This window comes from Crocuta crocuta, unplaced genomic scaffold (genome assembly GCF_008692635.1).
Source record: "Crocuta crocuta isolate KB4526 unplaced genomic scaffold, BGI_CrCroc_1.0 scaffold494, whole genome shotgun sequence".
NCBI lineage: Eukaryota > Metazoa > Chordata > Mammalia > Carnivora > Hyaenidae > Crocuta > Crocuta crocuta.
In genome coordinates, this window is record NW_027527931.1 from 988,586 (window position 1) to 1,015,575 (window position 26,990).

A 26,990-nucleotide genomic window follows, 5' to 3' on the forward strand; every position below is an offset into this window, starting at 1 on the left:
GGAGACACAGAATCCGAAACGGCTCCAGGCCCTGAGCTAGCTGTCAGCACAGAGCCCAATGCAGGGCTTGAACCCACGAACCGTGAGATCATGACCTGAGCTGAAGTCGGACGCTTAACTGACTGAGCCACCCAGGCGCCCTGTGATGTACGCTTTATTGTCAAGAGTTCCTTTTTTCCCTCCATTTTCACAAAACCCCACTAGGATATTTTTAATATAGCATATATATTTTTCTTAGATTAAGACGGCAGAAAAGGTGTAGAGGGTAATCTTTCCCAAATCCAGAGATGACGCCAAAAATGGTCCCTTCCCTACAAGACTCTTCATGCTCCTCAGACCATGTTTCCTCATTCTACAGTCAGAACTTCAAGCAATCTTACCTGATTATTCCCCTCAGAGTTTCATTATAGACAGTTGTCCCCTTTAGATGTCAGTTTATATAATAAAAGAGGAGAGGAATTGCTATTTAACTAACTTCTCCATCATTACCTTTGCAGTTAAATGTTGCTGGAGAAAATTGTGTAATAAATCAGATTATTATAATAAACTGATAATCAATATCTTCAAATGAATGCCCAACACTACTTGGTAAAATTTTCGTGTTTTTTTAATGAAAAAAAAATCAACCTATTCTCTGCAGAAGCCATTGTACATATGCTCACTTCTAATTAAAACATCAGTGAACCGCTCCCTCCACAGCCCTCTCTCTCAGTCCTGCCAGACAGTGCTGCCCCAGGACATTGTATCATACTTTAGGAAAAAACACCAGGTAGTGGATTGAAACTCCCTGTTCCTCTCATCACTGACATTGCACATGTACTTGCCCCACAATCATTCCAATATCGCTTTTCATTCCTGTTACAGCACAAGGCGCCCCCTTCAGTGTTTTCAAATATACTTCCTTTTCATCTTCCCTGTGTTCTCTTTATTCCCTATTTGGTTCTCCCTGAATCCCTCTCTATGTAACCAGGGCTTCCCCCACCCCGCATCTTGGACAAAAGGGATTGAGGAACTCATATTATGTGAATAGACGCAAAATAAGGGTGCGCCTAAGTTTCTTCAGGTTGGATGCTTTCAGTACAGTTCTGCCAAAGCGCATACACCCTCCCAAGCGCAGATATAAAGAGAACTGGAGGAGATCAAAGGAAATCAGAACCCAATCCCACAAAAGACCTGTACACTTCCCCTCAATTTGTGAAGTTTTAGGCAGGAAAAGCAGCCTTAGGAAAGATCTTGGAAAATGAGGGAAGGAATCAACTGACTGACAACAATGGAATAAATTAACAAACCAGCTTTCAGACTCCATCCATGATTTACTTTCTTTTAAACTTTATTTATTTATTGTGTGTGTGTGAGAGAGAGAGAGAGAAAGAGACAGAGAGAGAGAGAGAGAGAGAACGAGCAGGGGAGGGGCAGAGAGAGAGGGAGACTCCCAAGCAGGCTCCACACCTTCAGCACAGAGCCTGGCATGGATGGGGCGCAATCCCATGAACTGCCAGATCACCACCTGAGCTGAAATCAAGAGTCAGATGCTTAACCAGCTGAGCCACCCAGGCCCCCCCCATGATGTACTCTTTCTTCAACTATTTACTAGGCACCTCCTATGTGGGGAAACATATAGAGGTGAGAGAAACAACATTACTGCTTTCAAAAGATTAAATCTACACTTACTCCCCCAAACTCCTCACATAGAGAAGGGTAGCTCCCCTTCCTACACATTTTTAAATTAAAATATCATATGTATCTATACTAAAATCCTCATATCACGTATATATGATGTCGAGTAACTTAATGAATATCAATAAAGGAAATAACTCTTGCTCCAACCAAGTTGAATTAATAGAAAATAGACTTGGACCCCACCTTAAAAACTAAATACTGGAAAAAATGCACAAAACAGCAGTTTTCAGATTTTGGACAATAGGCAGTGCGATGTCCATTGAGAAAAGAGGAGTAAACAATTTATGAGGTGAAAACAATGTCTAGAGTGTAAAACACAGAACCTGGACCCCAATAACAGACCCCAAAGGGAAGCCTAATTTAGTTGTTAAAAATGCTGAACATGAGAGTGGGGGATACGAAGGAGGCCAGAGGAGCAAAGCACGATCTCTGACCAACCTCCACTGGAAGTGCCTGTTATTCTAACATCTGGGCTTAGGGATTATGCAGTTGGAGATAAATAATTCCACAGAACCCTCATGGTAAACATTACTCCACAATCCTGGTGAAGTGAGACAAAAATTCTGGAAATTGGACCGTGATGGAACACACAGAAAGTCTGTCAGCTCAGACTCTTCATCCAGGAGAAAGGATCTTCAGAAAAAAGGTGAAGAAAGTCATGTTCAGACTGTCAAAGTTGTGAGCATTTATCATTAGTGCACCTGCACCATAAGTAAATATTAAAGATATAGCTTTAGGTGTATAAAAAAAAATGTTACCAGATAAAAATTTGGATCCTCATGAGGTTCAGATAGAAAAATAAAATGCTAAATATATGGGTAAAGTTTATTTTCCTTTCCTTTTTAGTCTCCTTGAAAGACAGTTACTTAAAGCAAAAAAAAAAGAATATCAGTGAACTTTAGGTCTTAGAATAAGAGAAGTAAAATATATGGTGATATATGGTGATGTAGTACAAAGAATGGATTATGAGGCTTTTCAGTATACAAGAAATTATATAATATTATTTGAATAATGACAGTGATAAGTTAGAGATGTATACTGTGTGCCTATTAACAATAAGACAGCCTTTACCTACATGTGGATATTGCATTTTTAATTCATTAAGATGCAGTACAATTAAAATTTTAGTTTTCCTGCCTTAGTGGTCACATTGTAATATTTCCTAACCTCGTGTTCGTCTATGACTACACCACCCTGAACGCTCCCCAACTTGTCTGATCTCGGAAGCTAAGCAGGGTCAGGCCTGGTGAGTCCTCGGATGGGAGACCAACCTCATGTTCTGTGTCCACTGTATTGGGCAGCACAGATACAACATTTCCATTATCACAGAAAGTTGCCCTAAAGCAAACACTTGAAAGCCAAAGTGAGACAGAATGGAACTTGTAGAAAGTACTCAACTAATTTAAAAAGGTGGCAAAAATGGGATAAGAATTTAAGACCAGAGATTGTCCAGCTGGATAAAAGATCTCTATTTATATACAGTCTATAAAGTATCTACTTTAATTATGAGCCACAGGTAAGTTGAAGGTAAAAAGACAGGAAAAATATACCATGACACCCACATGAAATAAAAGGTACAGTGACTTTATGACTATTAGCTGCAGTAAATTTTAGAAGAAGGAACGTTCCTTGAGATAAAGGGTGACATTTCAGAATAGTAAAGTGGTCAGAAAATAAAAACATAAAAATCCCAAATGTATACAATTACAAAAATTAAAAATTTATTAAGTAAAACGCTGATAAGAAACAATGAGAAATAGAGGAATCCACTGCGATAGTTGAGGTGTTCAATATTTTAGTCTCAGGAAATGGAAGATCAAGAATACCTAAAATTAAGATATAGAAGGATAACGATATGCCATATCTATATTTATAAAAAGTGTAATATCACATAACATAACATAATATATTATATAAAGAGAAAACAAAAATGTAGAAGATTTTAGCAACACTATTAACCAGTATGAATGTTAGATATATGATATATAATATGATATATATTGGACATCCCAGCCCCAAACAGACTACATATTCTTTTCAAGTGTGCAAGGTAGACGACATCCACGACCATAAACAAGTCTCAGAATATTTTGTAAGATTTAATTAACGTGCAAGGATGTTCATTGATTAAAACTAAGTTACACAAGAAAACAAGAATGAAGAGACATCTAGAACATACCAGATAATTAATACTTAAAATAACAAACTTCTAAGTAGCTGATAGGCCAAAGGAGGGAAAAATAAAAAGGAGATCAGAGTTAGCTTAAACTGAATAAAATGGAAATATGACATCAAAAATTATTTTGGGAATATAGCTAGATCAGTATTTAAGGGAACATTTATAGCATTAACTGCTTATATTACAAAAGAGATTCAAATCAGTAGGCTAAACTTTTGTCTTAAGAAACAAGAGAAAAACACATAATAAATAAAATGTAAGCAGAGGAAAGGATATTATGTATTTTCCTCACACAATAAAAGAGTAAGGAGAAAACCAACAGAAAACCCATAAAATCAAGCAATTTTATTGATTTTTTAAAAATAAAATTGATAAATCTCTAGGAAGATTGATCAGGATAAAAGAAAGAAGATACAAGTTATCAATAGTAAACAACAAAAAAATGCTATCTTATATATGCTGTAGACATTTCAGGGAATATCATGAACAACTTTATGCTAATACATTTGACAAATCAAATGGCATATTACCTGAAAGACATACTTTCAAAGCTCACTCAATAATAAACCAATAAAAAAACATAAACCAATAACCTGATTATCCCTATAGCTATTAAAGACATAGGCTTTAGGGTTAAAAACTTCTTACAAATAAATTTCCCACTCCAAATTCGTTCACTGGTGAATTTTGTCAAATATTCTAGGGGAAAGTGATATCAATTTTATACACTCTTATGGACTGGATGTTTCTGGTCCCTCAAACTCATATTGAAGCCTCACCCTCTGAGGAGGTTGTATCTGGAGACTGGACCTTTATGCAGGTCATCAAGGCTGAAGGTGGTTGTGTTCTCTTTCTTTCTCTCTGTCTCTCTCTCTCAATCTCCTCACCCGGTGAGACGGTGCTCCTCTGCAAGGCAAGAAGAGTCCTCACCAGGAACTGAATTGGCTGGGACCTTGATCAGAGATTTCTAGCCTCCAAAACTATTTAAAAAAATGACTTTTCAAAAGACCCTCCTCCAAGTGGGAGAATGTATTAGCAAATCATATATCTGACAAATAATTGCATTGAAGTATACAAAGCACTCTGAAAGATTAATAATAACAAGACAAAAAACTTAGTTTAAAAATTGGGGGAAATGTTTGATTAGAACTTTCATAAAGAAGTTTAACAAATTATTTTTAATGTTTATTTATTTTTGAGAGAGAGAGAAAGAGAAACAGTGTGAGTGGGGGAGGGGCAGAGAGAGAGGGAGACCCAGAATCTGAAGCAAGCTCCAAGCTCTGAGCTGTCAGCACAGAGCCGGACGCGGGGCTCAAATCCACAAACTGTGAGATCATGACCTGACGTCAGATGTTTAACTGACTGAGCCACTCATGTGCTCCAGCACAAAGTTTTCAAAATTGCAGGTAAGTAAATGAAAAGGTGTTCAACATTAGGTGATTGCAAGTTAAAGCCATGTGATACCATTACACCCCCTCTAGAATGACCACATGGGAAGTTTGACATTACTAACCATTGATGATGTTGTAAGCAACTGGAATTCTCACACATTGCTTGTATACTGTAGAATGGTTGGGCTACTTTGGGACATTTACTAATCTTTTCATAAACTTAAGCAGAAACGTGTCATATTACCTGTTAACAACACCATAACAACCCTCATCTCCTGAAGAGAAATTAAAGTCTACAGTCACAACAAAACTTACTTTAAATATTCTTAGTAGCTTTATTGATAACAATTCCAAACTAGAAAGGGCCTAAATGTCTGTTGACCGGTACTTAGAAAAATCAACTGTGCTTTGTCTGTACAGGGGACTAGCACTAAGTAGTTATAGGAAACCCATATGTGCAACAACAAGAAAGGATCTTCAGGGCGTCTGCGGGCATGTAGCTGGGTGGGGTCAGGAGTCAGATGCATGACTGTCTTCATTTCCCTTGCCAAAATGCCATGCTGCTCTGAGGGGCTTTCACTGGTGGGTGGGGCCGGACCTGGAAGAAACTTCTAAGTGAAATCAGTCAGACAGAGACAAATACCATATGATTACACTTGTATGTGGAGCTTAAGAGATGAAACAAGTGAACAGAGACAAACAAGCAAAAATATTCTTAAATATAGAGAACAAACTGGTGGGTTCCAGAGAGGAGATGGGGTTAGGGGCCTGGGGGACATAGATAAAGGGGATTAAGGATCCACCTGTCAGGGGGGCCTGAGTGGCTCAGTTGGTTAAGCATCCAACTCATGATTTCATCTCAGGTCCTGGTCCCAGGTTTGTGAGACCCAGGGCCCTGTATCGAGGTCCGTGCTGAGCATGGAGCCTGCTTGGGATTCTCTCCCTCCCCCTCTCTCTCTACCCCTCCCTCTCCTTCTCCCTCTCCCTCCCCCTCTCTCTCTGATAAATAAACTTTAAGGAAAAAATAAACATAAAAAGGTGAAATTTATTGAATGGAATTATACTTTACAAAACTGATTTTTAAAAAGCCAACTGTAAAATATGAAGTGAAAAGTAATTACTACTAAAATCTGCGGTAAGGAAACACAGACTTTGTTTGTTTGTTTGTTTTCAATGTTTAACATTTTGAAAACATAATATGCTTCCTAAACTTTACTGAGATTTTCACAAAGCTTGGGCCACTCGTTGGCTTTGAGTTTTGAATCAACAAATGAGTCAGGTAAGATGAGGTGGTGACTTTTTTGGGTGAACATGTGTCTCTGTGGAAAAATGAGGGGGAGAGAGGAAGTGAGGAGGGAAGGAGGAGGGGAAGGAGGAGGGCAGAGGGCGAGCACATCTATGAGTCTGTAAGAGGAAAGACAGAACAGAGAGAAGGGAAGAAAAGACGTGAAAAACGACCAGGTGGAAGAGACGCAATCAAAAAGTATTCACAACTCCCATCTTCATCTTCAGTGTTTTTATTCAATGTATTTATTCAATGATCCTTTCCACAACATGTAGTAAGCACCTACTACGTGACAGACAGAGCTGAATGTACACATGACACGTTAGCAAAGTGGACACACAAAAATCTGTCCTTTCCTAGAGTTTGTACCTTATTGGGACAGAAAAATCTGCCCTCGTTTCAAATAATTTTTGGAAAATATTTAAAACTTGTCTGCTGAGCTAGAGATAGAGCCTACCACCTGGGGATACAGTTCTTTAGCCACGTTTGTGTATGCATGTGTGTGTGCACGCTCACACACACACACACACACACACGGGAGAGCAGTGTTAAAGTACTGAATATTGATAGATAAGCAAAGGCCAGAGTGTGGGGTGTGGGATGTGGAACCATCATCTCCTGACTCAGGCCTGAAGGGATTCTGTAAGAGTCTAATTACTCAAGGTTCATTTATCCTCTCTGAAACTACTTCCTTTGCAAAATATGGTCTTCTTGAGGGCTGCCTTCACTTCCCGGTTCCTCAGACAGTAGATGATGGGGTTGAGGAGGGGGACAATGACTGTGTAGAGCACAGATACCACTTTGTTGGAATTGTAGGTGTACATGAGCTTGGGGTGGGCATAGGTGAAAAGGGTCGTGGAATAGAAGAGAATTACAACGGTCAAGTGAGAGGCGCAGGTAGAAAATGCCTTTTGGCGGCCCTGCGAAGAAGGGATCTTAAGGATGGCACAGAGAATGGTGGCATAAGATGCCACCACAACACAAAGGGGGATGGCAATGACCATGAGGGCCAAAAGGAAGTCTACTAGCTCAGCCTGTGAGGAATCTTCACAGGAGACGTTGAGGAGTGGAGAAATATCGCAAAAATAGTGGTTGATGTGAGGTTTCCCACAGTAGCGGAGTCGGGCTATGAAAACCATCTTAATCATGGCAGTTGTGAGTCCACAGAGCCAACACCCTCCAGCCAATGTACCACAAAGCTGGTTGGTCATGATAACTGGGTAGCGTAGTGGATTACAAATGGCCACATGGCGGTCAAAGGCCATAACAGCAAGGAGGATGTACTCTGTGCAGACAAAGGTCACAAAGAAGTAAAGTTGAGTCATGCAGCCATTGAAGGAAATGGTCTTGTCATGGCTGAGGAAGTCCACCAGCATCTTGGGGCTGATGACGGTGACATACCACAGCTCCAGGAAGGAGAGGTTGCTCAGAAAGAAGTACATGGGCTTGTGCAGTTGTCCATCGCTACGAATGGCCAGGATGATGAGAGCATTCTCCAGCAGAGTCAGCAGGTAGATTGCCAGGAACACAAAGAAGAGGAATAGCTGGAAGTCTGGCCGGGTTGGGAATCCCAGGAGAATGAAATATATGGTTGCAGTGTGGTTATCTACCTCCAGAACTTTGGTGATCATAACTGGCTGTGGGCACAGACAGAATCAGATTTTTCCGTGTCCTGAGCACCAGCCTGCTGCCACTGATAGAACCTGCCACAAGCAAACTCATCACAAGAGAAGTTCTCCTGCCTTTATATCTTGACTTCCTCCTAAATTATGATCACAACCGAAACTTTTGAGCAAAAATGTATTTTAGGGAGCTTATGTTTTAATTTTGTTTCAACTTAAGCCAAGAGAGAGAACTCATCCAAGTTCACACAGAAGTGAAATTGGAGAGTTCTGACTCCAAGTTAATTCTATGCCTTTCCAATATATCTCTGTTGGGCATTGGAGGATGGCCTTTCTATGGAGAAATTCCATCTGCTGCATACGGAAAGGAGGCTGGAGACTCTGGTATTCAACCCTCAGGCATAACTGCTATGACTCTATAGAGATCTTATGACTCCACTTATCAGTACAGAAAGAATTCTTGTCTGTTTTTTTCCTATTTAACAAGGTTGTAAAGCTTGAATGAAGCAACATTTGTGCAAACACACAGGGTTAATAGCAAACATGATATGAATATTTGCCAGCTTCTTGGAGAAAAAAATCAAATGGATAATTTAAAAGATAATTTTTTCAGGGTGCCTGAGTGGCTCCGTCGGTTAAGCAACTGACTTCAGCTCAGGTCATGATCTCACGGTTTGTGGGTTCAAACCCTGCATTGGGCTCTGTGCTGACAGCTCAGAGCCTGAAGCCTGCTTTGGATTCTGTATCTCCCTCTCTCTCTGACCCTCCCCTGCTCATGCTGTCTCTCTCTCTCTCTCAGAAATAAATAAAACATTAAAACATTTAAAAAAGATAATATTTTCTTTGATCTGACCGTTGTAAGGAGTGCTTGATCAGGAGTTTAGGAAAAGTACACCAAATCCCACTTTTGTCTACCTCCACCTAAGTGAGTTTACTACTTAATGTTCATAATGTTAGTTCTTTTATTTCTAAGGTGGATATAATATAGTTTCATCACATCTGTAAACATCTAATGAGCTTTCGATTTTAAATTACATTTCTATGGATATTTGCTGTGACCTTTCCAGGATACCCTGATAAATTCTCCCAGAACCCTGCCATAAAAATCAAAACAGATCTAGATAGTGGAAACAACAGCCATTGTTTATTATTATTATTATTATTATTACTACACCTACTACTACTCCTACTATTATTAGACAGAAATAGAGAGCATGTGCCTGGTGGGGAGAGGGGAAGGAGAGAGAATCCCATGAAGGCTCCATACTCAGTACAGAGCCCAAAGTGGGGCTTGATCCCATGACCCTGGGATCATGACCTATGCTGAAATCTAGAGTCCAACACTCAACCAACTGAGCCATCCAGGCACTCCTAAACAATAGCCATTGTTAATGAGAAAGAAGGGGACTGTAGGACTTTTCCAGGGGTATTAGATTAAAGGAGGTACAAGTTGCTTGAAAATAATATCAGAAAAAAATGGAGAACCCAGATGCCTTCTGCCATCACTGAGCCTTCTGCGTTCCTGCACAGGGTACGGTCTCCTTCCAGCCAGCTGAGAATCATCTGAACCTCCCATGCAGAATGCCTTACCCTTACCAGACTTTCTCTGTGACCTACAGCTTGATTCCTCCCTTCTGTGTTTCTCCAGAGCCCGTGTCTCTTAATTCTCTTTTTCTCAGCAACCTTGTCCATGTGTAGGATGTATGGGTGCAGCTGGGGGAGGTTCTCTGCTTTTTCTGAGGAAATGATCCCGGGGTGACAGTGGAAATTGGCTGCCCACCCCATCCACTTCCCTCCTGTGCCTCGCACCTCGCTTTAGGACCCCAAAGAAAGGCAGAACAGCCACCTCTTCAATTACTGTGTTAGAGAAGAACACAGACACAGATAAACAGAAAAGCAAATAATGTCTAATAGGTCCAATTCAACAAACAATTTTGGTTTTTTTTTTGGAACTCAGCCTTTAATCTACACACACACACACACACACACACACACACACACACTCATTAAAAGGCCCCTGCTGGCCATGGCCTAGGATTCACAAGACATTGGGGGGTTGGTGGAGCTTGCAAAAAAGTCAAGGTCTGTGAACCCCAAGCTACCTCAGCTACTTTCTTCTTTTCTCTGAGTTCCAAAGTTCAAACAACCTGAAACCCATTAATAAACAGCTTAGTCCCCCACCCCACCCCCCAAGCTGGGCTTTTCCTCAGCACCTCTGTCCTTGCAAAGGGACACATGAAATCAACATGTCTCCATCTGCTGAGGGGTAGCATTTCCATTGGGAGGCACCTCCTTCACAGTTACAGGACACCAGGCTCCGGAGCTGTGTCCTTGGGCTCATTCCCTCATGCAATTTTATATTCCAGAAATATGTAGGGAGGGAATCATACCTAGAAGTCCTTTCTTCCTGGAACACGCACCCCTCCTCCCCAGTTGCCCCGCCACCAGCACTGCGACAATGAAATATATTGTCAGGATTTCAGCAACAGACATTGTTCTTCTCAGAGGATATGGCTCAGACCTGAAGCTGGAAATCGATGTAGCCCATGGAATTTAAGACTAAGAATTAGGAGGGCGCTTGGGTGGTTCAGTCAGTTAAGTGTCCAACTTCTGTTCAGGTCTGTGGGTTCGAGCCCCTTATCCGGCTCTGCACTGACAGATAGGAGTCTGGAGCCTGCTTCAGATTCTGTCTCCCTCACTCTCTGCACCTCCCCCACCCCTTTACACTCTGTCTCTATCTCTCAAATGTAAATAAACATTTAAAAAATTATTATTTTTTTTAAATGTTTTTTTTTTTTTTTATTTCTAGAAGAGAGAGAGAGAGAGACAGCGTGAGCAGGGGAGGGTCAGAGAGAGAGGGAGTCACAGACTGAAACAGGCTCCAGGCTCCGAGCTGGCAGTCAGCACAGAGCCTGACACGGGGCTCGAACCCACGAACCGCGAGATCATGACCCAAGCGAAAGTTGGACGCTTAACGGACTAAGCCACCCAGGCGCCCCTTAAAAAATTATTTTTAAAAAGACTAAGAATTAGTAAATACAGTGGGGGACATTCTTACAGCAGCAGTGAGTTCTTTCCTGTGCTTCCCACAGGAATGTAAGAGTCCAGAGTCAGTATTTTCCAGTAAGAGACCACAAGATAAAGATAGGAAAAAATAAGGGGAAAAGAAGGAAATATATAGAATTATATCAAAAACATCTGACTGAGCAGTTTTATCATTTAAGTGTGAAAGTAGCTTTGTGTTTTCTAGTAGTCAAAAAAAAAAAAGAGGGAAAGAATTGGAAGTATAGTAATGATCACATTTGAGCCTCAAAACTCTCCACATATATAATGTGTATATATGCACATATTATGTTTTATATAAGATATATAACATGCATATTAAAGATCAATTATTGTATTTTGATAAATACAAGGAGGTAGTATGCTTTGCTAAAAGTCCAGTGCAGTTTGAATGTAGGAAGGGATCTAGGTCTCACTCAAATCCCCAGGGCTCAGTCTCTTAGTCCCGTCTTAGGCTTCCAGGTTCATTTATCAAGCCCGTCTGACAGACCGAGGAGGAAGAGAGCAAGGCCCAGACACTAACAGCCTTTGCTCCAGCAAAAATTTCTGCAGCAGATGGATCCCTGAAAGGGATGTTCGAGTCTGTGGCAGTGTTTTCATGGTCATATGATGCCTCACGTTTGCATATCACTTTGTAATATCTGAAGACACATTATTTCATGTGATGCTCACAATGAGGGTGTTAGCCAGGACAAATGTCACGGCGTCCACTTGCCCCAGAGATGAATCTTACCTTCTTCCTCTTACAGTCCTATGCATGGAGAGCAGTGAAATCTTCTAAGGAGTTATAAGTCATCAACACTTAACTGCCATCACTTTTGCCAGACCCTGCCCTCATTTAAGGTGGAAGCACGCATGCTCACACATACCTGCACTCCCTCCTCCCCTCCTCCATACACATAGTCCTTCATGCCCTCCTCTACTGTTATTCTATTTTCTCTGCCACTTTCTTTCTGTTTCCTAAGTCACAGTAATCTGGACTCTGCACGAGACGAGGCACAGCGGTGGGCTGATGACGCATTAAACCCAGGTATCTTCAGGAGAACAAGCCATTGGGCAATGTAGAGACTGGGGTCTGTTTTATCTGGAGCAGATTATTATAGTACTCTTAAAATGGCATGGCAACCTGTATTACATAATACCCTCTGAATCCTGGACATTTTTCATATGGCCTAATATACATACATGATAAAGAAATATTTGTTGAGGGGCACCTGGGTGGCTGAGTCCGTTAAGCATCTGACTTGATTTTGCCTTGGGTCATGGTCTTATGGTTATGGGATCTAGCCTTACATCAGGCTCTGCGCTGACAGCCAGCTCAGAGCCTGGAGCCTTTTTCTTTTCTTTCTTTTTTTTTTTTTTTAAATGTTTTTATTTATTTCTAGGAGACAGAGAGAGACAGCGTGAGCAGGGGAGGGTCAGAGAGAGAGGGAGTCACAGACTGAAACAGGCTCCAGGCTCTGAGCCGGCAGTCAGCACAGAGCCCGACGCGGGGCTCGAACCCACGAACCGCGAGATCATGACCTAAGCGAAAGTCGGACGCTTAACCGACTAAGCCACCCAGGCGCCCCATGGAGCCTTTTTCTGATTCGGTATCTCCCTCTCTCTCTCACCATCCCCTGCTCTCTCTGACCCTCCCCTGCTCACACTGTCACTCTCTCTCTCTCAGAAATAAATAAAACATTAAAAAAGATTTTTTAAATCAATAAAATGAGAGCTCCCAAGAATCAGTGATTCAAATGAACATGATTTTCTATCATCCCCTTGAAATATCCGAGAGTCTTTTTTCAACCCACCATTTTCTCAGTGATGTAACTTATGACTCTTCTCCCAGGCCTGTCAGGCATGGCCACCTTGGACTGAGGAAGGAGGAGAGGTCATGTGGACCAGGAAGAGGCAGGCAGTCTCCCCAAGCTCGACGAGGTGCTGGGTAAGCCTGGTTGTCTCTGCTCAATTGAAGAAGGGCACAGAATGAGCTATTTGTTCTCTGCTTGTCTCCAAGCTCCTGGAGGAGCGGGTACCAACCCCCTCCCATCCCCAGGGGACCTCCCTGCAAACACAGCCCTCTGGAAAGTATTTGGCCTTTCCAGGACCCCAGGGGACCCCAGGGGAATACTAAGGGGAGAGTTGGCAAGCTAAATGGCACAGGAGAGACCTGAGGCATGAAGCACACTGCTTTCCTCCCCGCTAGACTCTGGGGCAGAGGAAGGTGAGGGAAACGTGTGTGTGTGTGTGTGTGTGTGTGTGTGTGTGTGTGTGTGCACGCGCACAGGTGCTCTTCTCTTTCTGGGAAATGGCCTCACAAATTATAAGATCCTCTGGGGGAAGAGAGAGCATAACCAAAGTCATTCAGCAGAAAATCAGAATGGCATTTACGCACTCTTATTCAGGGACCCAGGTATAAGCACATACACATATACAAACCCCAAACACCCATAGATGTTGTGCAGACAAGCGTGAGCTCTATACATCTACAAAACTCTCATGTCTCAGTAACTCAGTAGATGCAAAACATATATGCATTTCAAAGAGATACATATACTCACGTTCATTACAGCATCATTACAGGAGTCAAGATATAAAAACAACCCAAATGCCCATCAATGGATGAACAGATAAGAAAGATGTGATACGTACACACAATGGAATTCAGCTATGAGAAAGGAGGGAATCCCACCATTTGAGAAAATGTGGATGAACCTTGAGCACATTTATGCTAAGTGAGATGAGTCAGAGAAAGACAAGTACTCTATGATCTCACTTACAGGTGGAATCCTAAAAAAAATAGAAGTGAAGTCATAAAAAGCAGATGACAGAATGGTCATTACCAAGGAATGGAGAGTGAGGAAATAGAACTGATGGTGTTTAAGGATACATACTTGGAATGGATAACAAAACAGCCATAGTTTTCAAGGCACCCTATAATGAATACAGACAATAGACAATGTTTGTAATGTGATACACACAGCTACAAGGATAATTATATTACCTTACACAAAGGTATCAAAGTAACACATTGTACACCTTAAATTCACACAATGTTATGTGTCAAATATATTCAAGCAAAAGGAAAACATGAGTTTTTATTGCTCCTGGTTAGCTCTGTGAAGCAAATAAATTCTCAAGCCCCATGCTCCTCATCCTTAATAGGCGATACCAACATCAGCCCAGAAGTTAGTAAAACAAAATACTGTCTTTTCTTGTAATAACCGTTTACATCATTCCTTGGTACAAAGAAAAAAATGCTGAGCGCTTAGAGCAAAAGTGGAATTCTAAGTTCACTCGTGATTATTTCTTGAAAATAGAACACCTAAGAAAAGAACACCTAAGAATACTTAATTTAAGTATCATATTGAAGAAATAGGCAGGGACTACAGCTGTGAGCTGAGTGAGAAAAAGGATGGAGCTCACATATTGTAATATGTCTGACTCTGGAAAAACATTCAGGATCAATAGACCTAAATCCATTTAGTTTTGGTGAGGAGAAGTACAGTAATTTTTAAATGTGTAAGTTAAAGTCTCTGGGGAAATTCATATTTTTCTTTGTATTTTATACTTATTTCTGAAAATTGTGTATTTTCCATTTCCTCTCAAGTTATAAAAATTTGAGGCAAATAATCACATTTCATGCTTTCTATGTGGTGTTTTATGAATAAAATCATGTAAGTTATGGTTTCTTTTTATTTTTATCTATTTTTTAATGTTTTATTTATTTCTGAGAGAGAGAGAAAGAGAGAGAGAGAGAGAGAGGCAGCGTGAGCAGGAGAGGGTCAGAGAGAGAGGGAGACACAGAATCTGAAACAGGCTCCAGGCTCTGAGCTGTCAGCACAGAGCCTGACATGGGGCTCGAACCCACGAACCAGGAGATCATGACCTGAGTTGAAGTTGGACTCTTAATCAACTGAGCCACCCAGGCACCCCTATGGTTCCTTTTTAAATGCAAGAACACTATTGGTTAATTGTGATTAATAGTGCCCCTCTTTTAAAATGAATTAATTTTATTTAAAGAATCATAAGTAACTTGTGGGGCACCTGGGTGACCCAGTTAGTTAAGCATCTGACTTAGGCTCAGGTCATAATCTAGCGATTCAAGAGTTTGAGCCCTGCATGGGGCTCTGTGTTGACAGCTTGAAGCCTGGACCCTGCTTCGGATTCTCTCTCCCTCTCTCTCTGCCCCTCTCACACTCTGTCTCTCTCTTTCAAAAAAAAAAATAAATAAACAGTAAGAAATTTAAAAACAAGAATTACAATTAACTTGAACACACACTCCTTCCTTATTTTCCTTCTGTTATCACTCTCTGGTGAAAAGTTGGTTCCACTGAGCATATGTTTATAACCTAAAAAAAAACCAAAAACGAAATGAAATAAAGTATGACAAAATGAGAGAATACAATACTGACTTGTAGCTACCTGAATTGCAGGTGTGTTTCTGGGAAACGCCCAGCCTCTTTCTGGCTAACCTGTGAATTACAACTTTAAAGAGATAGTAGGTTTTACACTTCACGAAAGAGTAAATTATGAGCTTCGGCAGGAGGAAGTGGGTCATGATCTTTCTCTGGCAACTTAGAAAAAGGGATTTCATTTGACAAATTTAGGAAACCCTAAAACTAGAAGTCATTTGAAAATTCTAAAAGAATGCAAGGCAAAAATTAGATAAATGTATTACATCGGGCATAGTAGGTTGAAAATAAAAAGAAAGCACAAATTACAGGGACTCCAACAAATGGGAATTAATTTTTATCATTTAATAAAAAATAAATATGGAGATAGGTATTTGTTCATGCTGCTTCAACTTCTGAAGCATGCTATCGAAGACCCACAATTTTGACGTATTTCTGTGTCTTCAGCCTCTGTGCTGAACTTTCTTCTTCATGTCTGTTAGCTCAAGAATGGCTGCTGGGGCTCCAGGCATCAAACCCAAGTTCAATAGAAGGAAAGAGGAAGCACCAGTGCCAGCCACATCTCTCTAGCAGAGTTGTACTTACATTTATTGGACAAAAATGAGATATATGACCACTCCCAGACAGATATAAGAAAACCTGATAAACCGGGGCATCTGGGTGGCTTAGTCAGTTAAGCGTCCGACTTTCGCTTGGGTTATGATCTCGCAGTTCGTGGGTTCGAGCCCCGCGTCGGGCTCTGTGCTGACTCCCAGCTCGGAGCCTGGAGTCTATTTCAGAGTCTGTGTCTCCCTCTCTCTCTGACCCTCCCCTGCTCACGCTGTCTCTCTCTGTCTCCTAGAAATAAAAAAAGAAAAAAGAAAACCTGATAAACCAAACATGTGACAAGGAGATGTAGATTCATTGCCTGGGTTGGGCATATTTTCAGCCTGAAAAAAATGGGTTGCCATGGCAAAGAAAAATGAGCTATCTTCACCAATGAACATTGGTGAATCTCTCACCATGGGAATCTCTCACACTAGAGGAAAAACAAATTAGGAGGGCTACCACTGCCCCCGGGAAAGAGTGGGACAGAAGAGCCATACAAGTGGCATTGGTACCAGTGACATTCTCTAGCCCCTCCTTCCTTATTATGTAGGCAAATATCCAGCAGGTTGGTATCAAGCACAAAATCAAGACCAAAATCTTAGGAGGATTATGTTCTGTGTTAATATCCAAAAAAGAGTTGATACATTCTGATCATTTTTTAAAAAAAATTTTAATGTTTATTTTTTACTTATTTTGAGAGAGAAAGAGAGAGAGTCAAAGAAAGAGTGAGAGAGAGAGAGAGAGAGAATGAATCTCAAGCAGGCTCTGTGCTGTCAGTGCAGAACCCATGGGGCTTGAACTCACAAATCATGAGATCGTGATCTGACCCAAAATCAAGAGTCAGTCGGTTAACCAACTGAGCCACCCAGAGACCCCCATTCTGATCATTTAAAAAAAATTTTAATATTTATTAATATTTGAGACAGATGAAGACAGAGTGTGTGCATGGGAGGGGCAGGCAGGCAGGCAGACAGACACACACACACACACACACACACAGAAGCTGAAACAGGCTCTAGGCTCTGAGCGGTCAGCACAGAGCCTGATGCGGGGCTTGAACCCACAAACCATGAGATCATGACCCAAGCCAAAGTCAGATACTTAACCAACAGAGCCACCCAAGTGCCCCCATTCTGATCATTTTTTTTTTAATTTTTTTATTTATTTATTTTTATTTCTAGGAGAGAGAGAGAGAGACAGCATGAGCAGGGGAGGGTCAGAGAGAGAGCGAGTCACAGACTGAAACAGGCTCCAGGCTCCGAGCCGGCAGTCAGCACAGAGTCCGACGCGGGGCTCGAACCCACGAACCGCGAGATCATGACCTAAGCGAAAGTCGGTCGCTTAACCGACTAAGCCACCCAGGCGCCCCTGCAATAGTTTTAGATCGGATCATAGGCAATGTTAATACTTGCCAGTTAACTTATCACCTTCTGCACATGATTATGAAGGGTGTTCAGAGCCTAGCTTTCCACGTATGTTCTAGGGAACCTGGTCAGTTCTCCAATCACTGTTTGAGTCAGAGTGAGTTTCAGGCATGGTAAATAGGACAGCCACATCTGTTAGAAGCACATAGTCATATAATTTATGACAAAATGATAATAAAGATGGGGCTTAGCATTTATTGACTTTTTACTGTGAGTGAGCTATTAGATGCCAGAAGATCTTAGGAATCACCAAGTAATCAAACTCACACCATACCGAAGGCCATGCCTGGCATCAGTTTCCCCTAAAGAAATCTAGGACAGAGACACAACATGTGGGATTTCTCTTCCGTGGAAGGAGTGCTGAAAGTAGACAAAGGGCTGGCCTCTGGGATTCAATGTCACAGGGCAGGAGTGACAACTCGAGACTCACACACCAGAGCACGGGGTCCACCTTGACTTGGAACCTTCAAGTCCCCAAAGATCCATCCTCTCTTCCAGTCATGTGTCCATGACATGGGCTCGCAGCACAAGGCACGCCAAGTTATGAAAGTAGCCTGAGGCTGTGACTTACCCCCCAGATACTTAGAATACTTTCATTATTCTCCTGGCTCAGAGGACTTTTACTCATCAGGGGTCATTAGTACCACAAGCAGTGTTGCTTAATAACATTTGTCAGGCTTCCAAGAGCCAGAGCTGGATAGCTAACCAAAAGTGAAACCTTTCAGAGTGTATATTCATATGTATCTCAAATCGTTTTGTTGTACACTTTACACATCTTACAGGTTAAAAAAAATTTAATGTTTATTTTTGAGTGAGAAAGAGAGAGAGAGAGAATCTGAAGCAGGCTCCAGGACCTGAGCTGTTAGCACGGAGCCAGATGCGGAGCTCGAACTCACAAACTGTGAGATCATGACCTGAGCCAATGTTGAATGCTCAACTGACTGAGCCACCGAGGTGCCCCACATACCTTAGAGTTTTATTTGACTGCTATACTTCAGTAAAGCTAAGGAGGAAAAGAAAGTGAATCCAAGGTAAAATTTATCTTTAAAGAGAAAAGATTTTAACACTTTACTCATACATACATTATTTATGTAATAGTCACAGCAAGCATATGAGGTAGATGAAAATATTTTCATTACAGAGACTTATTAAAGTGAAACTAGTGAAATTTCTTGGTCTTAGGAGCAGGATTATTACCATAAAATGCCATACCTTACATAACTCTATGAAAGGAAAAGAGAATATAATGAGGGGAAGATGAACAGAGTCAGTCTCAGAGATGATTCTTTAAAAGGCAATTTAGAAATTTTATAAAAATAAAGCAACTTACACTTTTAAAAGTGTCAAATCTCTTTGCTATTGTTGTGGTTGCTGTTATTTCATTTTAGATCCTGGAAAACCTAAAATGATTATTGGCCAAGTAGTTTTCTTGAATAAAAAATCTTTTCTTCCTTCCCCTAAGCCTAGTTCAGAATAAGCTAAGTCGCCAGTTGTGACGATTTGTGTTTCAATAGCAAATTTTTTATTCTCCTAAATATCCCACAACTAAAGAAACATTGAACATGGTTCAAATGTGCAGAAAGTAACCTTGAGTCAGGGTGTGAAAATCTCCCTAAGCAATTCAAGCAAGTTTCGAAAATCAAAGGAACTTGGAAGAATGTGTACAATCCAGCCTTTGAATCTGAGACACCTCACTCATTCTAGAGATATCTGCATCCCACCTCTTATTCTTTTATTTTGTCTCCAAAAACAGAGAGGGAGGAAAACCATAAGAGACTCTTAAATACAGAGAACAAACTGAGGGTTGCTGGAAGGGAGGTGTGTAGAGTGGATAATGGGCTAAATGGGTGATGGGCATCAAGGAGGGCACTTGTTGGGTATTATATGTAAATGATGAATCATTAAATTCTACTCCTGAAACCAATACTACACTGTATGTTTACTAACTTGGATTAGAAAAAAAAAAAAAAAAAAGGCATTTTCTGTTCTTGCATCATTTGCTCCAGGGGCAAAACTTAAACTATTTACCAACTGCTATCACCCAGGGACTAACTAATTAAAACACAAGCTGTCCATAGCTCTGGAGAAAATTCTGGGACCAGTCTGTATAAAAGTTTTCTAAGGAATTTTCCTTACTACTGAATCAAACTTCATTAGGTCAACCGGCTTCATATCTCACTGGGAGTCAAAGAGGGGAGATGTAGATGAAGATTTAGCCTTGTTCATTGGTGTACACGTGGATGAATGTCAGCACTACATTTTCCTCCTCCTTGACTTGCAATGGGTATAAGCCTGGGAGACGTACAGAATATTGATTAGGTAGGTGACTTGACTTTCAGCTTTTGGGGTGTGATTGTACTTTGGTGATTTCTTATGGAAGCAGGATTTGAGAATTTGAGAATCTTCGACACTGCTGCAACACAGCCCACACCACTTTGACATATCCACCAGTCAATCCCCTTTCTTATGTTTTCTCATTTATAAAATAAAGGGCTTCAATCTCCAGCTGGGGATTTCAAACTGGCTATGAAACAAGAGTTCTTAGGAAGTTGAAAATTATGCACGGCAGCGTTGCCGCCTAGACCCACCCTACCAGACCCTGTACAGATTTTCTTTTCTGGGAATTTGCAGTTTAACAATCCCCGGGAGATTCTTCTACATCTAATTCCACTTTAATATGGAAACCCTGTACGAGATCCATAACTCCCAAATTTTTGTCTGCGTTGGGAGATTCCCAGACACTATTTAGCAAAACTCTGTACTAATTGATATTTATATTCCCTTTGCACCTATTTTATGATTCCTTCAGGTGCTATTAAGACCTTGTTTCCTCCTGCCTCCTAGGCTCTGCTGCACCTCAACCTGGGACACCCCTCGGATAGTAGCACCTGCCCAGGACTGACTTCCTGAGAGCGTCCTTCACCTCCTTGTTCCTCAGGCAGTAGATGGCTGGATTGAGGAACGGTACAATGACTGTATAGAGCACAGAGATGACCTTGTTGTGGTTGAAGGTGTACATGGCCTGGGGCCTTGCATAGGTGAAGAGGGTGGAGGAGTAGTAGATAACAACCACTGCCAGGTGAGAGGCACAGGTGGAGAAGGCTTTGCGACGTCCCTGTGCAGTAGGAATCCTGAGGATGGCAGCAATTATGGCAGCATAGGATGAAACCACGGCCAACAGAGGGAGCAGAATCATCACCAGGGCCAAGAGGAAGTCTACTAGCTCTGCCTGCTCTTTGTCAGAGCAGGTGAGGTTGAGTAGCGGGGAGATATCACAAAAAAAGTGGTTGATGATGTTAGGTCCACAGTAGGACAGTCGGGAAATGAAAAGAAGCTTCATCATGGAGCTCAAGAAGCCACTACCCCAAGAGGAAGCAGCAAGGCGAATGGCCAGGCCAGACGGCATGAGGTTAGGATAGCGGAGGGGCTCACAGATGGCTAGGTAGCGGTCATAAGCCATGACCGCTAGCAGGACACATTCGGTGCAGGCGAGGGCAATGAAGAAGTAGAGCTGGGTCATGCAGCCTACGTAGGAAACTCGACGGTCCTGGGTAAGAAATGCTCCCAAGAGCCGGGGAACTGTGACATTGATGTACCACAGTTCCAGGAAGGAGAGATGGCCAAGGAAAAAGTACATTGGCCGGTGAAGGCTTGGGGTGAGCCTGATTGTGGACACGATGAGTGCGTTCTCCAACGATGTCAACAGGTAAATTGCCAGGAAGAGGACAAAGAGCAGTAACTGGAGGGGCGGAGAGGTAGGGAAGCCCACCAAAATAAACTCTGCCACGTGGCCTCCACTCCAATTCCCCATTGTCTCTGTCCACCTGACCACCTGAAAAAGAGAACAGGAAGAACAAGAAAGCCATTCCCAACCACAAAAAACCCCACCCAAAATAAAAAAAAAATAATAATAAATAAAATAAAATAAAATAAAATAACAATATATTAGCTTGCATAGTGTAAACTTGGTATCTACTTTTGGTCATGCATTTAAATAGTTGCATGGAGCCTAATTGTCACTGTATGTGAGCACTGACATCTTAAATGAAATTACTATGTCATTCCTTTATGTGATCAGTGAAATCTAAATATTTAGTGCTACGATACCCATTAATACTTGTTTCAAAAATTATATGAGCACATGTGTCTTTAAAAAGAGAACATTTTGCTTTATTTGTCTCACTGACCTCTTAATTCAAAGTCTTGTGATATATTTTTATAATTACAAGTCTTTTATTGATTTCTCTGTATCTATCTGCATGTTTTTGGGTTTCTTGGACTCACGAGGCTGTGTTTTGAAAAGATTTTCTATTAGATTTTATTCTGTAATCAGCATACATTTCACCAAGCCAATAAAAACATGACGAATTTTAAAATATGTTAATTTTTTTGCGCCTGGTTTTATAACAACGTGGACCGCCCAGGTTCTCAGTTCTCATGTGCATCCGTGAAGCCTACTTATCATCAGAATGAGAGTAGTTTCAGCATCCACAGCGTCTTATTTTTCATTTTGGAGACATAAACACTGAGGAAACTAGTTCCCATAAATAAACGACATTGACACGCCACAGCTCTGGGAATGGAAGTTGTTTTGTTGCAATAATAACAGTACATTACTTGCAGTTTCTATTAGTTACGCGCCAGAAATTGCACAGTCATCTCTCATCGAAATGATTTTTATTGATCTAGTAGCTGACAACTCAATCGGCGTCCATTCAGCTGTGTTGAAAGCAACAGACTGGAAAAGGCAGACTCACAAACGTGTTGCCCAGTACCCTTCGTTCCCTCTTCCCCCACGGACAGGGGGCACTTGCCTTAACTTCCCTGTGCGGCTCTTCCGCATGAGAGAGAGTGGGCTATGCCTTGCCTTGTACAGAGGGAGTTTGAAAAGCAAAGTGAGAAAGGAGAAAAGAATACTTTGTCTAGTGGACTGATTCTAAGAAGAGCTGATAAGAGAATTGAGGACCAGGGACTGAGCTCTTTAGAATGATTCACAGGCGGATCTTGGAAAGCCTTTTTGCACCTCCCAAACAAAATCCCCGGGTTTGGGAAATTGACTTAATGTGTCAGATACTTTTCTGAGAGCAAGTTTGCAGAAGACTGGGCAGCAGTAGGGGGGTGGGAAGGGGAACGGGCCAGGAAGTCAGCACAGCATGCCCTGGGGCTAAATGTGGTAGTGGATGGGGGAAAACTCAAACAGGAGGGCTGGAAACGTCCAAGAACCACGTTAAGGGAATTTGATGCTGCCCTAGACTGAGCAATGACCTAAAGTCTGCAAAGGGACCTGTCCTCACCCTCTCTCCCCAGTAGACAGAGCAGTGCCTAGAACGTGGCAGACAACTAAGAAAATAGTAGTGGGCCGAGTTTCAGCCCTGGTCTGTATGGTCTTGAATCGTTTACTCCATTTGGATACATATTTGGTAATGTACACAAACTGAATACAAACGAGTTTTTTCGGCTGCAGCACCTGGGAAAGAAGCCGTTAGAAGCAGGGTGCAGATTGGGAGGCAGCCTGGAAAATACACTGTCAGGTTTCAAGTATGTTTGAGGCCAGTTTTGCTCTGCAGCCTTAAGTTGTGCGCTGAGTCCAGTGCAAGCCCACAAGTCGGGTCTCTTGCACCCAGAGGTGCCCGGACCCTAGCTCCTGCCCGCGCCTCAATATCACTTCCCTCAACCTGGTTTCCAGGATGGAAATGAAGTGCTGTTTGCTACTCAGACTGGCCTGCTGCCACCAAGGGCTTTCTCCTCCAGCCAGAGCGACTCTGGTCCCTCATCCCTATGGGACCCCACTTCCTCCCCCTCTCTATTCCCTGCTCCAAACCTGCCTTCCCCTTCCAAGGAGGCTGTTCTACATCGACTGCTTCTGATTATGGGCACTCAGGTAGCTCTGAGTTACCTGTGCGCTGTGTGTGCAGGTTTCTTGTGTTGTTTGTTCCTCTCCCACCCCCTGCCCGGCCCCCATTTACTCTAATTTCTGGGCTACGTCTTGTCCCCCTGGTCAGTCTTGGAACAACCACGCTGCTCTGCTGCTACCTCCATATTCTCACGAGGTCAGGGCAGCATTCTACCCTGAAGACAGAACGGGACAGATGAGCCTGAAATGTCAACGTTCACATCGATAAGCTCTTTAAACGTGCCTTTCTCCTTTGAGAGCAGAAGTTCCAGAAATTAATGAATGAGGAAGATTGCTAGGATTATTCCATTGCATTTCCTCCTTAGAACCAAGAGCAGCACATTATCCATCGATCTTCTCAGGACTGGATGACACTGTACCATTCATCTTCCCTTTGCTCCTCTGCTCTCTTCCACGTGCCTTCCCCCATCCAGCACCTGTCCCCCAGTCCAGGTGAGCCAGAGCCCTTTAAGACACCTCTGTGCTCTACTGCTGGTGTTTTGCACATGAGTAGTCATCATTAACATCAGTTCTTCTGTGAAGACTTTGTCCAGGGGTCTCTTACTTCTCCTATTGAGACTACAACCCTATGATTAGATCTACTAACAGATTGGGGTCATTATGCATTTACCTGGATTTTCCTTGAGTTTCTTCAAGATCAGAAACTCTCACTGGTTTCTCTACCCTCATCAAGTCCAGTGCCTGGCATATAAGAGATAAAAATAAATCTCTATTGAATGAGTTAGTAGATAAATAAGGCAATAGTTTAGGAGCTTGGGAAACAGATGCTCCTTCTCTCTTTCGGAGGGAAAAGGCTCAACCAGTTTTCTCATCTGTCAAACAGGGATGCTGCCATCTCCTGCTAGTGTTCTCTGCCATACTTACTTCATTAGGCTGTGTGACAAAGACATGATCTGCCCACAGTGTGAAACATGCTTATTATTTTAAAACACATTGGCGATTCCAGAGGTCTGTGGGTTTGAAGTCATGCAGTCATCACTGGGGCCGCCCTGCTGGCTACGTGGATGCCTGGCTAAGCCCCAGCTCCCTGGTGCTGTATACAAGGACCCAGCCAGGCACCTGCCTGGTCCCCTGTGGCCCCTCTAGGGAACCACACAAACCATCGGGCAGGGCCCTGCACACAGCCATCTCCTATTTTTAGAGACCATGCTTTCTTCTGTTTTCCTTGAAATCCACTTGATTATAACTGTAACTCACTTAGTAAAGAATTTGGTGAATCAAAAGCTGAGTTCTGTCTGGAATCGTAATTACTGTCTTAGTCTGTTTCCACATGGCTCATAGAGAAGACATAATGAAATTGATAGGACGAGTCAGGCACTGAGAACCTTCCCTGGGCCAGCTTAATCCCCCAACAGCCGCAGTTGAGTGCTGGCAGCTTTGTCCCTATTGACAGACGGCACAGAGAGATGAGTGATTTTTTTTCTTCAAGATCACATATCTAGGAAATTGCGGAGCTGGGGTATACCCAGGAAATCTGTCCATGGAGATATGGCAGCAGACTGAGTCACAGTCCGGCACATGCCCCCTGGGTACGAGTGACTGCCCGCTGGAGCAGCCAGAAGGACTCGGTTGTGTAAACACAGAGGTTTCTGTTGGCTCCTCTGGGCTCAACAGTCAAATTCAATCAATGGTTTTTAAACATCATTTGAATTTGGGCTGTGAAGCTCTGGACTGAAAACGATAGATAGAGCTTTGGTCCTGCTGTAGGGCAAGGAGGGGGCTACTGTCCAAACATGCAACACAGGTCTCCATCCGTCCTCCCATCGGCCTCTGCTCTCAGGATTCCCTGTTTCCAGACACAATTCCCTGTCCTTTCCAACACAGAGCTCTAGCATGTCACTAACGGAACTGAGAAACATCCCTTATACTTGTGAACATTTTCAATGTACCTCTCAGGCATCAGTTCCATAACCATAAACATTTGGGTAGGAGTCAAATAGCAGTGGACTCAACATGAGATGTTTGCAGGGCTAAGCTCTTTTTTTCAGATGGTAAGCCAATGGAACATCTAGAGACAATCCGGAGGTGTTCAGGATGATGAGGGATCCGGAAGACATAGGAAGTGAATGAAGGACCCTGCACATCTAACCTGAATGAGACCAACATTTCTCAGGGAGGGTTGCCTCCCTCCTTGCTTGCCTGCCCTCTGCATTCATTCACATGCTCTGTCTTTGGATGTTTGTCCGTAGGGCTGATTACCTGTTGCTTCTGGACAGGAGCGGTCAACCCCGGAAACCCTTCAGTAAAGCTGGTCCCTGTGTCTTCTGTGGTAGGTCAGGACAGAGGCTTGGTGGCTGAGCCCTGAAGCAGATAGGGGCAGCCGTTGCCAGCCCTTATCCACCGCATCACTGGGGACATAGCCCCTTAGGACACATTGTCATGGCGATCTGAGTCTCCCCAACAACACTGGGTCCAAGTCACTCAGAGGCTATACATGATACAATGAAAGAGAGAAGTCTGCAGGGCAGAGCCCTCCAGAGCCAAGCCGAATAAAGTCCTTGAGTTCACCCAGGTACTGCTCGTGCCTATACTCAGAGGTGCTAAAGAGGCTGCCTGTCTAAATAATGGATATATAATGATAACTCAAGTTTAAAATTCCCTGGAGGAAATAGAACAATAAAGTCAGAAAGCAACAGGGCAATTTATTTTATTAATTTAATTAATTAATTAAGATAAATTAATTGACTTTTTATAGACTATTAATATTTTTTTTGGAGAAAGTATTTGTCAAACTCCAACCACCTCTGCATCAGTATCACTTGTCTGTTGATTTGCGAGGAAGAGACGTTTCATCTCTGGTCCGTATGTCCTCAAGCTCCAATGGGGGAAGCATCTTTCCCCGCTCGTCCCTTTTCGTGTCCCTTCGTGAATAGCACTGGGCTAGGAGAGGGCACAGGGGAGACTCCCAGATAATGGGACTCAGGCTGGGCAGGGGACTCATTTCAGATGCCGGGTTCCTGGCTCAAATCTGAATCTACTGCTGAAAACGATGGGTTTTTCTTGCCTCACAACTCTGGGTTCCTGGCTGCCTTTCATGCCCAGGCAGCCCCTGCATTTCTCTGTCTACTAGCGCTGTCACAAATGGGGCGGGGTACCTCCCTGGAAGTGTTCCAGCAGAGGTTCAGGATGCCGATATTGGGAAGGGAGCACACTGCAGTAGAAGTAGTTTCCCACTCTTCCCTGCAAAACAATAGGGTTACAAACAATAGTACTTTGCAAAAAGATTAGAGGATGCTGTAAGTAAGGAGGGAGCACAAGGTGAACTGACCTCTACAAACACCAGCACCCCACGTGGGATGTGTGTGACATTCCTAGGACAGTCCCTGCTGCCCAAGAACAGAGGAAAGGAAAACAAATGGCTAACTGATAGAGATCACAGTCTTGCAGTCTCCGACAGTTTGCAAATACCTTCATATATTACAAGAAAAAAACTTAACGGAGGAC

General features: G+C 42.5%; 2 protein-coding genes across 2 annotated transcripts; both read right to left on the bottom strand.

The window, feature by feature from the left end:
* Positions 1-7,200: 7,200 nt before the first annotated feature.
* On the bottom strand, positions 7,201-13,073 carry LOC144221157 (olfactory receptor 6Y1-like). Its single transcript, XM_077751575.1, has 2 exons — positions 13,017-13,073; positions 7,201-8,172 (listed from the first exon to the last, which is right to left on the bottom strand). The coding sequence occupies exons 1-2, from the start codon at positions 13,065-13,067 to the stop codon at positions 7,201-7,203; spliced, it is 1,023 nt and encodes a 340-aa protein (XP_077607701.1). The 5' UTR covers positions 13,068-13,073.
* A 7,416-nt stretch (positions 13,074-20,489) lies between these two features.
* On the bottom strand, positions 20,490-21,443 carry LOC144221162 (olfactory receptor 6P1). Its single transcript, XM_077751587.1, has one exon. It carries the CDS (start codon positions 21,441-21,443, stop codon positions 20,490-20,492), a length of 954 nt encoding a protein of 317 aa, XP_077607713.1.
* Between the last annotated feature and the right edge of the window lie 5,547 nt (positions 21,444-26,990).